We start from the raw sequence: 24,004 nt of genomic DNA, 5'->3' as shown, positions 1-24,004 counted from the left end.
CAAAAGTAGGAGGTCAAGAAACACCTGGAGTAACAGGCAAATTTGTTCTTGAAATGCGGAATGAAGCAGGGCAAAGACTAATAGAGTTTTGCCAAAAAAATGCACTGGTCATAGCAAACACCCTCTTCCAACTACATAAGAAAAGACTCTATACATGTACATCACCAGATGGTCAACACTGAAATCAGATTGATTATATTCCTTGCAGTCAAAAATGGAGCAGCTCTATACAGTCAACAAAAACAAGACCAGGAGCTGACTGTGGCTCAGATCATGAACTCCTTATTACCAAATTCAGACTCATATTGAAGAAAGTAGGGAAAACCACTAGACCATTCAGATATGACCTAAATCAAATCCCTTATGATTATACAGTGGAAGGGAGAAATAGATTTAAGGGCCTAGATCTGATAGATAGAGTGCCTGATGAACTATGGAATGAGGTTTGTGACATTGTACAGGAGACAGGGATCAAGACCATCCCCATGGAAAAGAAATGCAAAAAAAGCAAACTGGCTGTCTGGGGAGGCCTTACAAATAGCTGTGAAAAGAAAAGAAGCGAAAAGCAAAGGAGAAAAGGAAAGATATAAGCATCTGAATGCAGAGTTCCAAAGAATAGCAAGAAGAGATAAGAAAGCCTTCTTCAGTGATCAATGAAAAGAAATAGAGGAAAACAACAGAATGGGAAAGACTAGAGATTTCGTCAAGAAAATTAGAGATACTAAGGGAACATTTCATGCAAAGATGGGCTCGATAAAGGAGAAAATTGGTATGGACCTAACAGAAGCAGAAGATATTAAGAAGAGATGGCAAGAATACATGGAAGAACTGTACAAAAAAGATCTTCACGACCCAGATAATCATGAGGATGTGATCACTAATCTAGAGCCAGACATCTTGGAATGTGAAGTCAAGTGGGCCTTAGAAATCATCACTACGAACAAAGCAAGTGGAGGTGATAGAATTCCAGTTGAGCTATTTCAAATCCTGAAAGATGATGCTGTGAAAGTGCTGCACTCAATATGCCAGCAAGTTTGGAAAACTCAGCAGTGGCCACAGGACTGGGAAAAGGTTAGTTTTCATTCCGATTCCAAATAAAGGCAATGCAAAAGAATGCTCAAACTACCAAACAGTTTCACTCATCTCACATGCTAGTAAAGTAATGCTCGAAATTCTCCATCCAGGCTTCAGCAATACGTGAACCGTGAACTCCCTGATGTTCAAGTTGGTTTTAGAAAAGGCAGAGGAACCAGAGATCAAATTGCCAACATCTGCTGGATCATGGAAAAAGCAAGAGAGTTCCAGAAAAACATCTATTTCTGCTTTATTGACTATGCCAAAGCCTTTGACTGTGTGGATCACAATAAACTGTGGAAAATTCTGAGAGAGATGGGAATACCAGACCACCTGACCTGCCTCTTGAGAAATCTGTATGCAGGTCAGGAAGCAACAGTTAGAATTGGACATGGAACAAGAGACTGGTTCCAAATAGGAAAAGTAGTACATCAAGGCTATATATTGTCACCCTGCTTATTTAACTTACATGCAGAGTACATCATGAGAAACTTTGGACTGGAAGAAACACAAGCTGGAATCAAGATTGCCAGAGAAATATCAATATCTCCAGATATGCAGATGACACCACCCTTATGGCAGAAAGTGAAGAGGAACTAAAAAGCCTTTGATGAAAGTGAAAGAGGAGAGCGAAAAAGTTGGCTTCAAGCTCAACATTCAGAAAACGAAGATCATGGCATCTGGTCCCATCACTTCATGGGAAATAGATGAGGAAACAGTGGAAACAGTGTCAGACTTTATTTTGGGGGGCTCCAAAATCACTGCAGATGGTGATTGCAGCCATGAAATTAAAAGACACTTACTCCTTGGAAGAAAAATTACTACCAACCTAGATAATATATTCAAAAACAGAGACATTACTTTGCCGACTAAGGTCCGTCTAGTCAAGGCTATGGTTTTTCCAGTGGGCATGTATGGATGTGAGAGTTGGACTGTGAAGAAGGCAGAGCACCAAAGTATTGATGCTTTTGAACTGTGGTGTTGGAGAAGAGTCTTGAGAGTTCCTTGGAGTGCAAGGAGATCCATCCAGTCCATTCTGAAAGAGCTCAACCCTGGTATTACTTTGGAAGGAATGATGCTAAAGCTAAAGTTCCAGTACTTTGGCCACCTCATGCGAAGAGTTGACTCATTGGAAAAGACTCTGCTGCTGGGAGGGATTGGGGACAGGAGGAGAAGGGGACGACCGAGGATGAGATGCCTGGATGGCATCACTGACTCGATGGACGTGATTCTGAGTGAACTCCGGGAGATGGTGATGGACAGGGAGGCCTGGAGTGCTGCGATTCATAGGGTCGCAAAGGGTTGGACACGACTGAGCGACTGAACTGAACTGAACTGAACTGAATGTAAGAAGCATAGCACAATCATGAAGCTTAAGTTTTAATTCCTTGGGTTTGCCAGTATAAAACAGAACAAGTACTGTTAGTAAATGGTCAAATATATTTATATGCATTTATTAATCAAAATAGATGATTTTTAACATTATCTTCATAAAGGAGAAATAAAACAATTGTAGAAGCAGATCAATGAAGGCACAATGACATCTCAGAAAAGGAGCAGAAACTTTGGTGAGAATGATTGATAAACCTCTCTGAGGTGAGCAAGAGTGGTCAACATCTGTTTCATACTTAGATGTGGTTTGTCTGCCAGAGAGTGTCTAATTTCCTTTCTTTGTATTAATACTATCCCTGACCTTCAGGCTCTCTCTTCTTCTTACCCAAGCATGTAGAAGACTGATGGATAAGGCTCAGGAATTAAAAGAAGGTGTCAACTTCACACATTAATTTTTACTGATTGCATTAAGGTGGTTGCCTCAAAATGCCATATATCCAAGAAATATGGGGAGCAGGTATGGATGAAAGCATTTTTATTTTTCATTTCAATCTCTTACTTTAGTTATTAGAATGCAGATATTAGCAGCACTGGATGCAGACATTAATGGCACTGTGTGTATGTGTTTGTGTGTATTTCAAATTCAGATTTCAACAATCAGAGCTGACTGGATGACCCTATGTAATATCCATTCCCCATTCACATATAAAGCTGATTCAAAATGATACTATTAATGATATTAACAAGTTATTGTTATGACATTTTGCCAGGCTGTTTGGCAGATCACGTGTTCCTAATTAAAATTTAAGCCTTGAGAAACAGCATTATAATGAACAAGGATTAGATTTGAAAGCTCTGCACACAGCATATAAATATAAATGTAAATATACAATAAATTATTTTAATTATTTTAAAGTTTTAAGGTCCATTTTCAGCATTTTGCTTACCTCTCCCCCATAGAAAACAAAGATTATTTTTAAAATCACTTATGTACTAATGGTTCAAAACTATTTTATTTTTCTACTTGGAAGATGTATTGGATGTCCAGATGCAGAACATAATTTAAAATTTTACTTAGCATTATAATACAGTAGCTAAGAGCTTAAAGTTAGCTGTCTGCTCAAATCACAGACTCATTATTTACTAATAGTTTAACTTTGGGAAGATTTTCAGCCGCTCTGTGTTTCTGCCTCATTTCCTCCCCTCTAAGCTCTCATACATTTGTGAGAATGAAGATATTCCACGTACTCACATAGTCAGAGTGAATGACCAATAAATCACTGCCTTTTGTACACTCAGCAGTTAAAAATTTGGCTAGCCAGTTTGATGATATTTTCTTCCTCTCCAGAATGTTGGTGGTGTCCTGGGTTCTATGGTATATATACACACTATGAAGACATCCATTATCTAAAGACACCCTCAGTGAGAGTATTCTAGAATTCTGTAGTGCTGAAATATCTTGCAAGGCAAAATCTGGTGGATAAGTAGGCAATATGATTGTGATTTCAAGTAGTGATAAATATAAGTGCTAAGGATATTTAAATCTCATTGTATCAATTAAGGCACCTCTTAAGACTTGCAGCTCCCTTAAGAACTAGATATTTAAAAAGCATAAAGTCAGGATACAGTTCTTTGTAAAAATGCAAAACAAAAAACTGTTTTATACATCATGTTGATGTATGGCAAAACCAATATAATATTGTAAAGTAATTAACCTCCAATTAAAATAAATAAATTTATATTAAAAATGCAAAACAATATATAAATGCTAAAATGCAAAGCATTTATGTACTGGTTAGATTTTTCTTGACAGATATCATCATTTAGACAAATCTTCCTCAATTTAAATTAGGAAGCCACATGAGGCCTGGAGCAAATTAAACAGGTCCAAAATTAGAGAGAGTTACTAGAAGGAGACCCCGCAGCAATCCCCCTTAACTGCAGTTACCAGCTGGGTTTTACAAAGAATGCAAATTTATCTGGAAAAACTAGTATGGTGCCTATGCTAATATCCCTTATTTTGGTCTGAGACTCTGGGATGGTAATATTCATGCTTGTAATTAGCTTTCCTAAGGTTAAGAACCATGGGAAAGTCACCTTCATGTGACTTCTGTGACTTTTTTTCTGTAGTAAATTTGGCATGGATATGTCTTTGCCTATTTACAGTTCAAGTGAATTTCCAAGACAGTGGAATTTGGAAGCTCTGACTTTAGCCCTGAAATTCCACATTCCTGCTCTTCCTAGACTTCCTAGCCTACTGAGCGGCCTTGTAGCTATCTCCGTAGGGAAGCAGGGCCTCTCCTGGCAGGTAAACCTGCCTGGTGATTCCGCCCCTCAGGGGCGTGGCAGTACTATTTCCTGGAGCAATCTCACTGGGGTGGCTCCACTTTGCTTTTGCACTCGACTACTTTGCTGCCTCCTCTGCAGCTGCCTGACCTGCTTCTGCTGCTGCTCAGGTAACTCTAGTCTCTTGTTGGCACCAGAATAGGCCGCAGTGGTTAATAAAAGGTTTCAACATGTGCCTGCCTGTCTGTTTTCCTGCCCCTTTCTTTCATGATCTCTCTCTGTTTGTTCCTTAGGGAGAACATCTTGGGGATTACCTTGCAGACCACTGGGAAGATGATGAGCTCAAGTTATTGGAGTGAGATGAGCAGCAGCAGCTGTGGGACTCAGCAGTCCCAAGAGGTGCTGCCATGCCAGCCCCAGCATTACCACTGTTACCGTCAGTCAAGCCAAGCCCAGCAGCCTCCAGAAAAAACTGTAGTGTACCAGCGAGTGAGGACTTACAGTGGGCCCATGAACAAGGTGGTTCAGGCTTTGGACCCTGTCGGCTCAGGAGAAGTGCTCTCCCCTCTCAAAACTGCCTCCTCCTACCAAAGCTTGGTTTGGAGTGACCATTCCCAGGTACCACAAAGGCAGCTATGTCAAAGAGGGGGAAATGTCAAACTCATTTATTTTCTTCCTGCTTCTCTGGCTCTATTCTACAGAATATTATCTCTTGGATTGCACTTTTATATGCAATATAAGGTCTTCCAAATTCCATCTCCTGGCTGTCCTTTTCTAGTGCTGTAGCCATTTGTTTATCAGTTTACTAATGCTTGTAGCCATTTGTTTATCAGTTTCAATGATTTTCACAATCTAACTAGAATATAAGATGGCTCATTTTTGTGGAATTAGATTGGAATATCTAATCTGAGGTATTCTTTTACTCCTACCATAAAGCAATCCTCAACTTTTTATAAAATAAATTCTCACTGGTTCACTTCATATCCAAAGTAAACAGCTTTTTTAAAAAATCAAATATGGTGGTGCAGGGAAAATGGTATGTACGGAGTGACAAGCAGTTATTTGTGTTTAGCAAATAGTATACTGCTCCAGGATAAGTGACAGGCACAAATGTCTATTTGAATTCTTATATACGTTTAGTCTTCTGATAATGACACACTGGTTCTTGTATAGTCAAGGTGGATAATTTATGTCTTAGTGGAAGGAATATTGAAAGTGAATATAGAATTGAGGAAGGCAAGATATAAGCAGTTGTTATATGAAAGCTAAAAATAGTGGAAGCCTAAGACACCCTTTAAAATAAAATAAATTTGTTTTTAAAGGGGTTAGTTTAGTATCTGTGCTAATAATCTTGCCAATGAATGTGAAAGAACAGTGAAAGACAATATAAAAATAACAGCTTTATGTCTGTTTTCATTTTTGACTGTCTTTACATTAAATTTGCATGCCTTAAAGCTTTCTGGAAACTTCTGTCCAAACTGAAATTATGCTTCAAGATATAAGTAGTACTGTATCAAAAAGTACAGCTCAGAAAGTAACCTTTGGAATGATATCCTATGCTGCATTGTCATGCTGATTTGGAATAATATGGATTATTTTCCCCAAAATAACAATTTTAAGTTGGATATGAAGCAACATGTATAAGGGATATAATAAAGCTGTTTTAAAAAGAATTTTTTAAAGATATAGGTAAGTGAACAACTATAAGGGCCACAATTTTACTGTTTTACTTCACTCCTAGCTTAAATTGAGGGGAACATTAAGAAGAAAAACTCAAGCATTTACTGGCAATAATTACCTATTTGAGAAAAATGCCACCTGCATTGAAGTCAAAGGGAAGAAAAATAAAAAGTCAAAACTACTAGTTTGTGATAATAATAATGCAAATGTGCATTCCAATATTAAGCATTAGGATGTTAATGAACAACAATAGTAGCTGTCACCTATGTTCCTGAGTAGCCTCAAAACAATGCAAAGGTTGGAAACAGCAGGTTACCATTATCATGGGTATACTAAAATTACCCTGACATTATTATTAACCTCTTATCAATTTCCTACTAAAAGAAAAATAAATAGGAAAAAAAAATTAAAGCTGAAATTTGGCAAGTTATAAACATTGACCACAGAAGAGCTTTTAGGGTCACACTTTATTGTATACTCCATAGTTCAACTTTCCTTTTAAATAAACCTGGACCATGCTGGTTGAGCTTTTTACAAGGATCACCTTCTTTCTACCAGATATTTGCTAAGTGATCCTCATAGGACTAGATCCATCCTGAAATGTAGTTCCCCAAAGGAATTTACAAAGAGCCTTAAGGACAGAAAGTATCACCACAGAAACTGGGAAAAGAGATTGGAATAGAAGGTGAAGTCTGAAGTTATTTACAGTTGACAAGAAAGAAAAGGGCTGGGTGAGGAAGAGGGGGGTAAAATTTCAAAATGAGTTACATATCAAAGGGTATTCATAAATCTACAAAAAGATAATTTGGCAAGAAAGCTTTAAGATAGCTGTCACAAAGAATGTGACTAAGAAACTATTATTTTATTTACTTTCTCTCTGTTTAGTGGCAGGATGGCATTGTATAAGTTAAGACCTAAAATTGATCTGAAATTACCTTCATGTTAATGAAATGGGTAAGATGTAGTAGCAGGTTTATTATATACCATGCCTAGCACAAGCAAGAAGTACACATTACTTAATACCTTTTTCATTTAGCTTTATTTTTAAAATTCTCTCCTTAATATGCCATGTTTCAAAGATATTTTGAGTTGGTATATAGCAATTATTCTGATGCTCGAGTTTGTGATCATGGCAGCTAGGAAAATGGATTGGTTATCATGAATTCAATTAAACTTTTACTTTAATTGTTTTTAGCATTTTTGTGTTTGGATGATATTAAAAGAATTCATAAGATTAAAAATATATATCATTGCCAGTAGTAAAATATGATCTCTTTGAGAAACTGAAATGATATTGCACTGCTTTTCTTTTTTAGTTTGTGTAGTAGACATTTTAGATTTAAACAAATGCTTTGTGCAGCACTTTAGTATTTTCTATTTCTGGCTTTTTAGCACATGTTTTTCCTTTATTGCTTTCTTATGAACTAAAATAGTGTTTATAGACATAAACATATTTTAAATTTCTCCAGATATAATGTTTCTTTGTTTCTTGTCTACAATTGATTAGATATATTTTATGATTCTCTCAGTATTATTTTTTCTGACTGATAGAATGTTTCTCAGAGAAAATTGAATATAGAAACCAGTTGCGGGTGAAATTATCTAAATTGATGATAGAATTAAAATTACTAAGTTTAGTCATATGAACTGGAAGAATTAGAAGCAGGTATAATCAATGTCATAGGTGAATTTTAGAACTGAATGTAGTCTTATAAATAAATGATGTTCTAGAAACTACATGAAACTAAAGAGAACAAAAACCTTTTGGCTCAACCTTTTAAAAAGCCTGAATGTTAAACACCCATCATTAATTCAAAATGAAATGCTGCCTCAAATGAACAGCATTGATATTAATACACATTGGACATGAATATTTCTCTTTCATTAATTTCAGCTTTTTATGATGTTCAAGTTATTTTCCATGCATACAGAACAGTTCTGTTATAACAGAGAAATTGATCAAAATAAAATATTCTTAATATCCATCATTCATTGAGCACATATTTATTAAGTGCCTGTTATGTAAGAAGCACTATGATTATCTAAATAACCATTTGCTTATCTAGGGAGAGTCCATATTGAGGACAGAAAAACATGATCTGGGGGCTTCCTAGGTGGTGCTAGTGGTAAAGAACCTGCTGTCAATGCAGAAGACATAACAGATGTGGGTTTGATCCCTGAGTCGGGAAGATCCCCTGGAGGAGGGCATGGCAACCCACTCCAGTATTCTTGCCTGGAGAATCTCATGGACAAAGAAGCCTGGCCAGCTACATTCCATAGGGTCACAAAGAGTCGAACAAGACGGAAGCAACTTAGCATTCATGCATGCATACATGATCTAGTCTGTAGGTGTTCTGTATGTCTATATTTCATTTTAAAATATGAGTGTGTGCTTTAGCCATCAATATTTTACTGAATAAAATGTTCTAATGGAAGAAGAGACCTCTTAGAGATTGTGTTATACGGATGACCATTCTTTTAAATTTTAAGCTCGCAACAAAATTTAACTCCAGAAAGCAACCTGGGGAAGAATATAAGTTTATGAATGATCTCTGCTCTCAGAATTATTCAGCTTGGGCTTTTCTTTGTTTACATGATCTTTTTTCTTTTTCTTTGGTTACAAAGATTGTTGATAGCTCCTTTACTATGCCAGGATTTCTGTACACTATCAGAAAATTTTCCTGTTCTGTGGGGATGGGTGTGTTGTTTTGATAAATTGTTGTTCAAAGGCGTGGTCACTAAAGTGAATGATTGTTCAAGGAAGTAGGTTGCCTGAAAAATGAATAAGGTCATAGGATAAAGAACCCTGAGTTTTCAGCTTTAGTCATCCCTTTTGTGCTTATAATTAAATGAAGCTATAGAAATTGAGTGCAACTAATTGCTAGGTGAAAATGCCCTTGCCAATTGTCTTTTGTTTAAGGGAAGTCTGATAAATTGCTGGGCCTGTTTTCAGTCAATAGCACTAACAAGCTATAATTGTGTGTGTGTGTGTGTGTGTGTGTGTGTGTGTGTGTGTGTGTGTGAAGGTGGTGGGGGAAATGGGGAGGGAGGTGAACTTTGTTTTAACTGTTGTGATTCAATTTTTTTTTTCTTGAAAATTCTTGGTAAAATAACTGCAAGATTTGCCATGCTCTTAAACCCTATTTAAAAGTGAAAACCTTTCTAAACAAGTATATTTGAGCTAACATTTTCTTCACAACAGAAGCCATCTTAATAGCATCCCTTTTTTACTTCCAATGGAACAGATACATTTCTAATTCTTAAAAACAAAATCATGCACTGCAAAGTGACTGGATACTTTATTTTCTTTCCTAGTTTTTCCTTCAGTAAAAGAGAAAGAATCCAAGAATGGGTCTCTTGAGTGAGAGGGTTTCCTTGGAGGGAAGTGGTGAGAGGAAGGAGTTCCATTACCCTTACATTCTATAGCTTTCTTTACATGGGACAGAATCACAAATTTTATCCTAGATTGAGGAAGTGTTTGTTTCATCTAAGGAGAGATCATTACAACTTAACCTGTTTCTTTCTGTACAAAGTTCAGAACAGCATCTCAACAATAACCTAAGGCAGGTGTTTAACCATGTTACTGGCTTTAAAAGGTTCTAGGTAAAGCATCTCCCATACTATTCAGAAAATTTATTCAAATGGCGGTTTGCCTTGGAAAATTCTGTCAGCATAAATGTCAGGTGGTTTTTAAAGATACTACTTCTTTTGAAACTGTTCAGTCACCATTATTACAGTCAGTGATTCTCATAGTCATTAAAACTGAAGCACCTATAAGGCTCCCATGGTTTTCTTTCTTGGAACAGTGTATTACTTATTAATTTTAAGTAAAGTTTTAAAATTCAAATTAGGTAACATTAAAGAGTTGTGTTCAACAAGTTTCCAATATTTAGCAAACAAAGTCCTGTACTATGTATGTGATTTTTATTTAATTCTCATCCCAACAGTCTTGCTGTCTCTCCTTTGTGCACTGATTGCACCAAAGTCTTGAACTATTTGATAGGACCTATCAATAGGAAAATAAAAGCCAATAGGTATTGACTAAAGATGTTTATATTTTGTGGAGCCTAAAGATCAGTCACAGAGAACATTGTGTGGAGAAAATGCCTGTACAAGTGAATCTATGTGTAATGTCTTAGGGAGAGCTACAAATAAGTAGCTTCCCAACCCAGGGGTCTTCCCAACTCAGGGATCAAACCCAGGTCTCCTGCATTGCACACAGGCACTTTACCATCTGAGCCACCAGGGAAGCAAGCAGAGTTGTAATGAGTATCAAATGAGAACACGTGAAGGTGTCCAGCACAGAGTTATCACTTTATAATTCTTTCCATTCATATTATTGATTTATAAAAATAGAGCCAACAAAAACCACTAGCTGCACAGATAAAATACAATAATAAATTAAATAATATATGAATAGTCTATCATAAATATGAGCTTCCCTGGTGGCTCAGACGGTAAAATGTATGCCTTCAATGCTCGAGACCTGGGTTTGATCCCTGGGTCGGGAAGATACCCTGGAGAAGGAAATGGCAACCCACTCCAGTACTCTTGCCTGAAAAATTTCCATGGACTGAGGAGCCTGGTAGGCTACAGTCCATAGGGGTCACAAAGAGTCGGACACAACTGAGTGACTTCACTTTCTTTCTTTTTCTTTTCAAATTTAAATTAATTAAAATTAAAACTAATTATTCAGTTCCTCAGTCACAATAGCCACGTTTAAGTGCTCAACAGCCACAGGTGGCTAATGACTACTATCTGTACAGCAAATATATAAGGTATTTCCACCACTGCAGAGAGTTCTACTGGACACTGCAGATATATATATATATATATATTCAAGCTACTCATTAAAATATAAAAATATATCTAAAATCCTCACATTCAAAGAAATTCATGGTGGTGCTGATGTGCTATCAAACTGCTGCCAGTGTACCTGATCAGCTTTAATGGACACATAGGAATGAAACAGAGTATGAAGCCATGAACTTTCAAAGTATATGTTTAGAAAGACTATTTCAGTAGAAGGAGAATTAAATTCATGAACCTTCTTTAAAAGGTGAAATGAAATATTTTTATTTATATATGTATATACAGTCATCCTTTGTTATCCAAGGGGGATTGGTACCTGGATCCCCGCTCCAGATACCAAAATCCACAGATGCTCAAATATCTTATGTAAAATGGCCTAGTATTTACGTATAACCTATGCATAGCATTCCATGTATTTTAAATCATCTTTAGATCTGTAAATACAATATAAATGCTGTATAAATAGTTGTCAGAACACATCAAATTCAAGTTTTGCTTTTTGAAGCTTTCCAGATTTTTATTTTTCTAATATTTTCAGTCCTCTGTTGGTTGAATTTGCAGATGCAGAAGCCATGGATATGGAGGGCTGACTGTATCTATCTTTTATATAATTTCCCCAGAACCTTACTTTTTGAGAGAAAAATTTTAAAAATTATTTATTTATTAATTTTTTGGCTGTACTGGGTCTTCATTGCTGTGTGCAGGCTTTCTCTAGTTGTGGTGTGTGGCATCTAGAGTGTGGGCTCAGTAGTTGTGGTGCACCGGCCTCATTGCTCCACAGCATGGCATGTGGAATCTTACTAGACCAGGGACTGACCTGTGTCCTCTGCACTGGCAGGCAGATTCCTAACCACTGAACCACCAAGGAAGTCCAGTAAATATTTAAGAGGAAAAAAGATGAAAAAATAACCCCCCTCAATCAAAATGCATCTTTCTTTCTTTAGCACATGATCTGGGTTTCATAGCCTCTCTGGAACTTCCTATCTCTCTTAGCTTATTGAATTAATTTTAAACCTTAGTAAGTAAAGTAAACTAAGATCATGGTATCTGGTGCCATCGCTTCATGCAAATAGATGGGGAAAAATAGAAACAGTGACAGACTTTATTTTCTTGGGCTCCAAAATCACTGTGGGTGGTGACTGCAACCATGAAATTAAAAGACACTTGCTCCTTGGAAGAAAAGCTATGACAAACTTAGCTTATTAAAAAGCAGAGACATCATTTTTCTGACAAAGGTCCATATAATCAAAGCTATGCTTTTTCCAATAGTCATGTATGGATCTGAGAGTTGGACCATAAAGAAGGCTAAGCACAGAAGAATTGATACTTTCAGATAGTGGTGGAGAGGACTCGAGAGTCCCTTGAACTGCAAGATCAAACCAGTCATTACTAAAGGAAATAAACCCTGAATATTCATTGGAAGAACTGATCCTGAAGCTGAAGTTCCAATACTTTGGCTACCTGATGTGAAGAGCTGACTCATTGGAAAAGACTCCAACGCTGGGAAAGATTGAAGGCAAAAGAAGAAAGGGGCGACAGAGGATGAGATGGTTGAATGGCATCACTGACTCAATGGGCATGAGTTTGAGCAAACTCTGAGAGATAGTGAAGGATAGAGGAGTCTGGTGTGTTGCAGCTCAGTGACTGCAACTTAGCAACTGAACAATAGCAAGTAAAGTTCAAATATCATTTCCATTTTTACAGATGAGATAACCAAGGCACAGGGGTGCTATGAGACTTGCTCAAGTTCATACGGCTAGTATGTGGTAGAACTGGGGTTTGAATATTAAAAAACATATTGAAGTATAATTGCTTTACAGTGTTGTGTTACTTTCTACTGTACAGCACAGTGAATCAGCTATATGTATACATATATCCCCTCTTTTTGGGGATTTCTTTCTTTCCTTTTTTTTCTTTTTTGGGATTTAAATCTAAACAGTCTAGTTTCCAGTCTATGCTTATCACCACCATGTTATACTGGATATTCCTGGTCTACACATTTGACTCTTATCTGTGTTTTACTGTCTCTGATACCTGATTCCTGTATATGCTTCATGATCATTTTCCTGTATGTACTCCATTATGAACCACCCGAAATTTTTGGGGACACAATCCAGGGCATAAATAAATAATGTCAATAAACATGTCAATGCTTTTAAAACATCATGTTGTTTACCAAGGAGGCAGATATATTTTGTTACTGTCCAGAATTCTTTTTTACATTTCTCTCATAAATTTTATTGATTGCTTTGTATCAAAACATATAAACCTCCAGCAATGGGTAATAAGTTGATTAAATTTTAGTTATTTAAAAACTCATAAATGCTTTGATAGAAGTATCATGAACAAATAATGTTGGCTTGTAATTTTTTATGGAATATATTAACTCAGCAATAAAATGGCATTTAATTTGCAATTTAGAATCTTTTTAAAAACTTTGATAATCGAGTTCCCAAGTTAGGTCAAACTCCTAGACTTTGATGTTATTAAAGACACTCTTTAGGACAGCCTCACCCCTTTTTTGTAGTCTTATCTGTCACTACCCACCTCCTTACGTCTTGTATTCCAGATGCACTTCACTGCTGTCTGCTTCTTGAACATTTTGCTTCCCTCTGACCCCTTCGTTTGTTCATTCCATTGCCTGCTCTGGCAACATCTACCCTTCCCTCACATTTCTGTTGGATTCCTACCTATCCATCAATATGCATTTGGAAAGTCTTCTTCCACCAAAACATCTTCAACCCTGGATCTTCTTACTCTCTCCTCAATGTAGTACTCCACCCCAACCTCCATTCCAGGTGTGGTCTCCTTTTAAATCCAGTATCACTTTTCATCATTTAGCTAAAGTATTGTAAGATAGCATAATACTGAGTAGTATATTATTTCTTTATTTCTTATTCCCCTCCACCATGGACTATACACTTGTTGATGGTTGAGGTTTTTTTTTTTTTTTTTTTTTTTTTTTAATCAAAACTCAAAGTCAATCCAAAAAAAAAAAAGTGTTTTGGGGAATAGAATGAAACTTCAAATACTTCCTCTCCTCTCTCCCCTCTCTTTGTGATTATGACACAAAAATTCCTGAATGTGGCTGTCAGCAGTGGTTTTAATAAGATACATGACTGGCACTGTTTTGTAGATTTCACTCCTCAATGCCCTCTCTTTGAATTGAAAATGGAAAGTAGGGAACAAATTGCCTCTTTAAAAACATGAACAACACAGAAATAGAAGAAAGCTATTTAATAAGTCAATCAGTTTTCTATTTTAGTTCTTGGATTTTATTAAGCATCTGGATTTGACTTGTTTATATTTAGTTAAAACTTTTTCCTTTTGAACAAATATTTATCATTATTTAATATGCCAAATGTTATTGAAGGGTTTGTCATTCTGATTTGTCATGTAATTTCCCTGGAATATTGTTGTGATTCTTCCTTTAACCAAATTAACTTAGAGCTGTTAATTACACTGCTTATAGAAATATTCTTTCTATCTCTCCTGTATATTTAAGGGAAATGTTTTTATTTACTGAATCTTACTCAATGACCTTGTAATTGGTTTAGCATATCGGTTATGTGCCCTGAGATTGTTTCATAAAAACTACTACTACTGTTCAGTACTCATCCACATATGAAAATACATTTAGAACTCTCCAAGGAAATATTTTTATCTTCAAACATAGTATTTACCCATTTCTCCTTAGCATAGACTTCAGCTTGGATGTATACATCTCTGAATAAAATTATTTTAAAATCTTCACAAACTCTATTGCACCTAAGAATATTTTAGCTATTTAAATTCTCTATAAACACCTCATATTACTCTACTGCTCAATAAAACTTCAATGACACTCAGTGTCTAGGAATTTCTTAGTCTGACTTTCAAAGCCCTCCAATTATTTGGCTCTCAGGGACCTTACTTCTGGGAACCCCTCTTCTATTGTTCTATGTTTCAGCCAAAATGTAAATTATTGTTCTTTAAATATAGCCCCTCCTTTTCCACAACTATGTCTTTGTGCATGATACTCTTACACTTGAAATGCCCCTATTCTCTATTCTCACCAATCTAGATATGTTGAAATTATAGTAATTTTTCAAGAAGTTTTCCTGAAGTGTAACCTGTGATGAAATCTTAAGTTGTCCCAGGCTGAAGTTACCTCTTAGCCATGGAAGCTCCCAGAGTAAGTTCCTTGTAGCTCTTATGATATTATACTTTATTGTTATTTACCCCTAACTGATTATAACTTTGGTGAGGGTAGAAAGTGTATTCTGTCTTTTCTGTCTCTTTCATTACCACTACATAACAAGTAATGAACAAATATCTTAGTTACATATGTTACCAATCTATTAAAAATAATGCCTCATATTAATAGATGCTATATTTTTTTTCAAAAATTTTATATACATTACTTATTAGAACTCCAAAAAATAAATAGAAAAAGCTTTATTCCATCTATTGTGCAAATTGCACAGTGTACAAATGAAAACATACATTGGGTATTATTTGTTGTACAAATAAAAAATTGAAGTGTAAACAGCTCAAAATAACTTGTCCAATTTAGAAAAGCTAGTTAATGAATGCCCTGAGTTTAAATATCAGCTCTTTATCAGTGATCTCCCTTAATTAACCTTGGTCAGATATTAAATTTTTAGTTAAAACAAGTTAATATTTTTTTTAGTTTCAGCAGATCATTTCATAGTTACCAATACTGTATTTTTTCCATTCTAATGTTTTGTTATCAGAGGGGAAAGTATCAAAAATATATTAGGAGACAAAGTAGATTTTGTTCTGACTTTCAAGGTGTTGCCCTGAAATAATCCTGGAATTTAGAGTGTGTTTTAACTTTTTAAGGTTTCCCTTATATTGTTGTTCAGTTGTTAGGTCGTGAATGATTTGCCACCTCATGGACTGCATGCAGCATGCCAGGCTCCACTGCTCTAAACTATGTCCCAGAGTTTGCTCAAACTCATATCCATTGAGTTGGTGATGCCATCCAACCATCTCATCCTCTGCCACCCCCGTCTCCTTTTGTCTTCAATTTTTCCCAGCATCAGAGTCTTTTTGAATGAGCCAATTCTTCTCATCAGGTGGCCAAAGTATTGGAGTTTCAGCTTCAACATCAACCCTTCCAATGAATATTCTGGGTTGATTTCCTTTAGATTGACTGATTTCATCATCTTGCAGTCCAAGAGACTCGAGAATCTTCTTTAGCACCACAGTTCAAAACCATCAGTTCTTCAGTGGTCAACCTTCTTTATGGTCCAAGTCTCATATCTGTACATGACTACTGGAAAAACCACAGCTTTCACCTCATGGACCTTTGTTGGCAAGGTGATATCTCTGCTTTCTTTTTTTTTTTTTTAATTTTAATTTTTACTTTATTTTACTTTACAATACTGTATTGGTTTTGCCATACATTGACCTGAATCCACCACGGGTGTACATGCATTCCCAAACATGAACCCCCCTCCCACCTCCCTCCCCATAACATCTCTCTGGGTCATCACCGTGCACAAGCCCCAAGCATGCTATATCCTGCATCGGACATAGACTGGTGATTCAATTCTTACATGATAGTATACATGTTACAATGCCATTCTCCCAAATCATCCCACCCTCTCCCTCTCCCTCTGAGTCCAAAAGTCCATTATACACCTCTGTGTCTTTTTTGCTTTTTTGCATACAGGGTCGTCATTGCCATCTTTCTAAATTCCATATATATGTGTTAGTATACTGTATTGGTGTTTTTCTTTCTGGCTTACTTCACTCTGTATAATCAGCTCCAGTTTCATCCATCTCATCAGAACTGATTCAAATGAATTCTTTTTAACGGCTGAGTAATACTCCATTGTGTATATGTACCACAGCTTTCTTATCCATTCATCTGCTGATGGACATCTAGGTTGTTTCCATGTCCTGGCTATTATAAACAGTGCTGCAATGAACACACTGTCTTGGTTTATCATAGCTTTCCTTCCAAGGAATAACGCTTTTTTAATTTCATGGCTGCAGTTACCGTCTGATGTGATTTTGGAGCCAAGAAAATAAAACATGTAAATGCTTCCACTTTTTCATTTTCTATTTGCAAGAAGTGATGGGACCGGATGCCATGATCTTAGTGTTTTGAATGTTGAGTTTTAAGCTGGCATTTTCTCTCTCCTCCTTCACCCTCATCAAGAGACTCTCTAGTTCCTCTTCACTTTCTGCCATTAGAGTGGTATCACCTGAATATCTAAGGTTGTTGATATTTCTCTAGGCAATCTAAATTCCAGCTTGTGGTTCATCCAGCCCAGCATTTTGAATGATGTCTCTCAGTCAGTTAGTCAGTTCAGTCATTCAGTTGTGTCCAACTCTTTGTGACCCCATGGACTGCAGCACACCAGGCTTCCCTGTCCATCACCAACTCCCAGAGCTTACTCAAATTCATGTCCATCAAGTTGGTGATGAAATCCAACCATCTCATCCTCTGTCATCCCCTTCTCCTCCTGCCTTCAATCTTTCCTAGCATCAGGGTCTTTTCCAATGATGTAGTCTGCATATAAGTTAAATAAGCAGGGTGACAATATGCAGCCTTGTTGTACTCCTTTCTCAATCTGGAACCAGTCTGTTGTTCCATGTCCAGTTCTAACTGTTGCTTCATACCTCCCATACAGGTTTCTCAGGAGATAGGTAAGATGGTCTGATGTTCTCATCTATTTAAGAATTTTCCACAGTTTGTTGTGATCTACATTCAAAGGCTTCCACGTAGTTGATAAAGCAGAAGTAGGTGTTTGTCTGGAATACATTTGCTTTCTCTATGATCGAACAGATTTTGCCAATTTGATCTCTGGTTCCTCTCCTCTTCGAGACCCAGCTTGTACATGTGGAAATTATTGGTTCATGTACTGTTGAAGCCTAGCTTGAAGGATTTTGAGCACTATCACGCTAGCATGTGAAATGAGTACAATCGTGCAGTAGTTTGAACATTCTTTGGCATTGCCTTTCTTTGGGATTGAAATGAAAACTAACCTTTTCCAGTCCTGTGATCACTGCTGAGTTTTCCTAATTTGCAGCATCATCTTTTAGGATTTTAAATAATTGAACTGGGATTCCATCATGTCCACTAGTGTTGCTCGTAGTAATACTTAGGAAGCTAAGGCCCACTTGACTTAACACTCCAGGATGTTTGGCTCTAGGTGAATGATCACACCATTGTGGTTATCTGGGTCATTAAGAACTTTTTAATATAGTTCTGTGTATTCTTGCCACCTCTACTTAATCTCTTCTGCTTCTATTAGGTCTTTATTGTTTCTGTCCTTTATTGTGCCCATTTTTACATGATATGTTATTTTGATATCTCCAGTTTTCTTGAAGAAATATCTAGTCTTTCCCATTCTATTGTTTTCCTCTATTTCTTTGCAGTGTTCATTTAAGAAGGCCTTCTTAACTCTTCTTGCTGTACTATGGAACTCTGCATTCAGTTGAGTATATTTTTCCCTTTCTCCCTTGCCTTTCACTTTTCTTCTTTCCTCAGCTATTTATAAAGCCTCTTCAGACAACCATTTTGACTTCTTGCATTTCTTTTTCTTGGGGATGCTTTTGGTCAATGACTCCTGTACAATGTTAGGAACCTCTGTCCTTTGTTCTTCAGACACTCTGTCTACCAGATCTAATCCCTTATTTGTCACCTCCACTCTATAATCATAAGGGATTTGATTTAGGTCATACCTGAATTGCCTAGTGGTTTTCCCTACTTTCTCAGTTTAAGCCTGCATTTTGCCATAAGGCACTTATGATCTACGCCACAGTTGGCTTCAGGTCTTGTTTTTACTGCCTGTATAGAGCTTCTCCATCTTTGGCTGCAAAAAATATAGTCAATCCGATTTCAATATTGACCATCTGGTGATGTCCATATGTAGAGTCATCTCTTGGGTTGTTGAAAGAGGGTGTTTGTTATGACTAGTGTGTTCTCTTGAGAAGACTGTATTAGCCTTTGCCCTGCTTCATTTTATACTCTAAGGCCAAACTTGCCTGTTACTCCAGGTATCTCTTGACTTCTACTTCTGCATTACAATCCCATATGATGAAAAGTCTTCCCTGGTGGCTCAAAGGATAAAGCATCTGCCTGCAATGCAGGAGATACAGGTTGATCCCTGGGTTGAGAAGATCCCCTGGAGAAGGAAATGTCAACCCACTCCAGTATTCTTGCCTAGAGAATACCATGGACAGAGGAGCCTGGTGGGCTACAGTCCATGGTGTCACAAAGAATCGGACACCACTGAGCGACTTCACACACATGATGAGAAGGATATCTTTTTTTTAATATTAGTTCTAGAAGATGTTTTGGGTCTTCATAGAACCAGGTAACTTCAGCTTCTTTGGCATTGATAGTTGGAGCATAGACTTGGATTACTGTGATGTTGAATGTTTTGCCATGGAAACAAACCAATCTCATTCTGTCATTTTTGAGATTGCATCCAAGTACTACATTTCAGACTCTTGTTGACTCTGAGGGCTACTCCATTTCTTCTAATGGATTTTTGTTCACAGTAGTAGATATAATGGTCATCTGAATTAAATTTTGCCCATTCCCATCCATTTTGGGTTTCCCTCATAGCTCAGTTTGTAAAGAATCTGCCTGCAGTGTAGGAGACCTGGGTTCGATTCCTGGGTCAGGAAAATCCCCTGGAAAAGGAAATGGCAACCCACTCCAGTATTCTTGCCTGGAGAATCTCATGGACAGAAGAGCCTAGCAGGCTACAGTCCAGGGAGTTCACAAGAGTCAGACATGACTTAGCAACTAAACCACCACCACCATCCATTTTAGTTTACTCACTTCTAAGATGTTGATGTTCACTCTTGCCATCTCCTATTTGACCACTTCCAATTTACCTTGATTCATGGACCTAACATTCATCCACAACTGATCATTGTTTCCACTTTGACTTAGATGCTTCATTCTTTCTCGAGCTGTTTGTAATTTCCCTCCGCTCTTCCCCAGTAGCATATTGAACACCTTCTGACCTTAGGTCTCATCTTCCGGTGTTCTATCTTTTTGCCTTTTCATACTGTTCATGGTGTTCTCATGGCAAGAATACTGGAGTGGTTTGCCATTCTGTCCTCCAGTGGGCCATTTTTTCAGAACTCCTGACTAGGACCTATCCATCTTGGATGGCCCTGCATGTCATGCCTCATAGCTTCATTGAGTTACTCAAGTCCCTTTGCCAAGACAAAGCAGTGTTCCATGAATGGGAATTCAGAGTATGTTTTAAGATTTTAAAGTTTCCCTTCTAACCTTAAAGAAAATAACACCTCTCCAGCTTCTGCTTTCCTTTTTATCTCCACTGCACTGAAATATTCAGAAGCCATTTCACTGAGGTAAGTAAGAAATCAGCACTATTTGCATTTCATGTGATTTTTAAACTCTAAATTAATAGCTATTTTAACATACAGAAATAAAATACATGTTTTCTGACTCACGAATTCTCCCTAAGATGACTAGTTTCCCATCTCTCATTTAGGTATGAACAATTAAAGGATGTAGAGAAATAATACCTCAAAAGCAGACTGATCTGTTTTTTTTAGATGCCAATAGCTTATTTTAACAATTTGCTGTCTTAGAGTACTACCTAAGAGTATTGAATACTTTATTACATTTCTGATGCTTTTAAATATTTTCTTTCTCATTCGAAATTTAATTTTCTTTCTAGAATTTTCTCCTCTCTTTTCTTGTCTTTTATTTTAAAAAATTTATTTATTTTAAATGAAACAAAGATGAATATTTTTAATGCTAAAAGGTACAATTCACAAAGAAGATGGGACCAGATGCCATGATCTTGGTTTTCTGAATGTTGAGCTTTAAGCAAACTTTTTCACTCTCCTCTTTTAGTTCCTTCAAGAGGCTCTTTAGTTCTTCTTCACTTTTTGCCATAAAAGTGGTGTCATCTGCATATCTGAGGTTACTGATATTTCTCCCAGCAATCTTGATTTCAGCTTGTGCTTCATCCTGCCCAACGTTTCTCATGATGTAGTCTGCATGTAAGTTAAATAAGCCTTATGGACATCTAATAAGAAAGTATGAGATACAAAATTTAAAATGTATTTGTGTAGGATACGATTAATATAGTTAATTAAATATAAATCCATTATGTTTAAACTATTAGTGACATCATTCAAGATGCTCCTATTCTTATTTTTTCTGCACTTGATAAAATATTCCCAGAGAAATGTTAATATGTCTCACTATGATTATATTTTTCTTTCTCTTATACTTCTTCGGGTCCCATCACTTCATGGCAAATAGATGGGAAAACAGTAGAAACAGTGGCTGCTGACTTTATTTTGGGGGGCTCCAAAGTCACTGCAGATGGTGATTGCAGCCATGAAATTAAAAGACGCTTACTCCTTGGAAGGAAAGTTATGACCAACCTAGACAGCATATAAAAAAGCAGAGACATTACTTTGCCAACAAAGTCCCTATATTTAAGGCAATGGTTTTTCCAGTAGTCATGTATAGATGTGAAAGTTGGACTATAAAGAAAGCTGAGTGCCAAAGAATTGATGCTTTTAAACTGTGGCGTTGGAGAAGACTCTTGAGAGTCCCTTGGACTGCAAGGAGATCCAACCAGTCCATCCTAAAGGAGATCAATCCTGGGTGTTCATTGGAAGGACAGATGTTGAAGCTGAAACCCAAATACTTTGGCCACCTGATGAGGAGAGCTGACTCATTTGAAAAGACCCTGATGCTGGGAAAGATTGAAGGAGGGAGGAGAAGGGGATGGCAGAGGATGAGACGGTTGGATGATATCACCGATTCAATGGACATGAGTTTGGGTAAACTCCAGAAATTGGTGATGGACCCAGGCCTGGCAGGCTGCAATTCATGGGGTGGCAGAGTCGGACATGACTGAGTAACTGAACTGAAGGGTATTTAGAAAAACTAGCAAAAAGATAAATATTACTAAATTTAAAAAGTAGAAGTCTTTTTGTGTGTGTGTGATTTAATTATATATATATATACATATAATATTTTTGAAATTATTTTCCATTATAAGTTATTACAGGATATTTACTATAGTTCCCTGTGCTATACAGTAAACTTTTGTGGCTTGTTGCATATATTTTATTTTTATTTTTTTAATTTAAATTTATTTATTTAATTGGAGGCCAATTAATTTACAATATTGTACTGGTTTTGCGATACATCAATATGAATCTGCCATAGGTGTATACGTGTTCCCCATCCTGAAACCACCTCCCACCCCCCTCCCTGTACCATCCCTCTGGGTCATCCCAGTGCACCAGCCCCAAGCATCCTATATCCTGCATCGAACCTGGATTGGTGATTCATTTCTTATACGATATTATACATGCTTCAATGCCATGCTCCCAAATCATCCCACCCTCTCCCTCTCCCACAGAGTCCAAAAGACTGTTCTATACATCTGTGTCTCTTTTGCTGTCTCACATACAGGGTTATCATTATGATCTTTCTAAATTCCATATATATGTGTTCGTATACTGTATTGGTGTTTTTCTTTCTGGCTTACTTCACTCTGTATAATAGGCTCCAGTTTCATCCACCTCATTAGAACTGATTCAAATGTATTCTTTTTAATGGTTGAGTAATACTCCATTGTGTATATGTACCACAGCTTTCTTATCCATTTGTCTGCTGATGGACATCTAGGTTACTTCCATGTCTTGGCTATTATAAACAGTGCTGCAATGAATATTGGGGTACACGTGTCTCTTTCAATTCTGGTTTCCTCGGTGTGTATGCCCAGCAGAGGGATTGCTGGGTCATAAGGCAGTTCTATTTCCAGTTTTTTAAGGAATCTCCACACTGTACTCCATAGTGGCTGTACTAGTTTGCATTCCCACCAACAGTGTAAGAGGGTTCCCCATGTGTTTGTTAGCCATCTGTACGTCTTCTTTGGAGAAATGTCTATGTAGTTCTTTGGCCCTTTTTTTTTTTTTTTGATTGGGTTGTTTATATCTCTGGAATTGAGCTGTAGGAGTTGCTTGTATATTTTTGAGATTTGTCATTTGTCAATTGCTTCATTTGCTATTATTTTCTCCCATTCTGAAGGCTTTCTTTTCACCTTGCTTAGAGTTTCCTTTGTTGTGCAGAAGGTTTTAACTTTAATTAAGTCCCATTTGTTTATTTTTGCTTTTATGTCCATTACTCTGGGAGGTGGGTCATAGAGGATCCTTCTGTGATTTATCAGAGAGTATTTTACCTATGTTCTCCTCTAGGAGTTTTATAGTTTTTGGTCTTACATTTAGATCTTTAAACCATTTTTAGTTTATTTTTGTGTATGGTGTCTAGTTTCATTCTTTTACAAGTGGTTGACCAGTTTTCCCAGCACCACTTGTTAAAAAGATTGTCTTTTCACCATTGTATATTCTTGCCTCCTTTGTCAAAGATAAGGTGTCCATAGGTGCATGGATTTATCTCTGGGCTTTCTATTTTGTTCCATTGATCTATATTTCTGTCTTTGTGCCAGTACCATACTGTCTTGATGACTGTAGCTTTGTAGTAGAGCCTGAAGTCAGGCAGGTTTATTCCTCCAGTTCCATTCTCCTTTCTCAAGATTGCTTTAGCTATTTGAGGTTTTTTGTATTTCCATACAAATTGTGAAATTATTTGTTCTAGCTCTGTGAAAAATACCGTTGGTAGCTTGATAGGGATTGCATTGAATCTATAGATTGCTTTCGGTAGTATACTCGTTTTCACTATATTGATTTTTCCGATCCATGAACAAGGTACATTTCTCCATCTATTAGTGTCCTTTTTGATTTTTTTCACCAGTGTTTCATAGCTTTCTATATATATATATAGGTC

The 24,004-nt window shown here is 36.8% G+C and overlaps 1 protein-coding gene across 2 annotated transcripts in view; it reads left to right on the top strand.

Annotated features, from left to right (window-relative positions):
* The first annotated feature begins 4,762 nt into the window (after positions 1 to 4,762).
* The window catches only part of POF1B (premature ovarian failure, 1B), a 105,837-nt gene continuing 86,595 nt past the window's right edge, over positions 4,763 to 24,004 (top strand). Inside the window, exons 1-2 of one of the 2 annotated variants that reach the window (XM_005700577.3) lie at positions 4,763 to 4,862; positions 4,986 to 5,310. In XM_005700577.3, the coding sequence (XP_005700634.1) occupies positions 5,026 to 5,310 (285 nt within the window). In that variant the 5' untranslated portion in view covers positions 4,763 to 4,862; positions 4,986 to 5,025. The remainder of the gene's footprint in view (positions 4,863 to 4,985; positions 5,311 to 24,004) is intronic. The other variant, XM_018043953.1, reaches the window with a different exon arrangement.

This window comes from Capra hircus (assembly GCF_001704415.2).
Source record: "Capra hircus breed San Clemente chromosome X unlocalized genomic scaffold, ASM170441v1, whole genome shotgun sequence".
Lineage (NCBI taxonomy): Eukaryota > Metazoa > Chordata > Mammalia > Artiodactyla > Bovidae > Capra > Capra hircus.
This window is presented reverse-complemented; position numbering and strand designations above follow the sequence as displayed.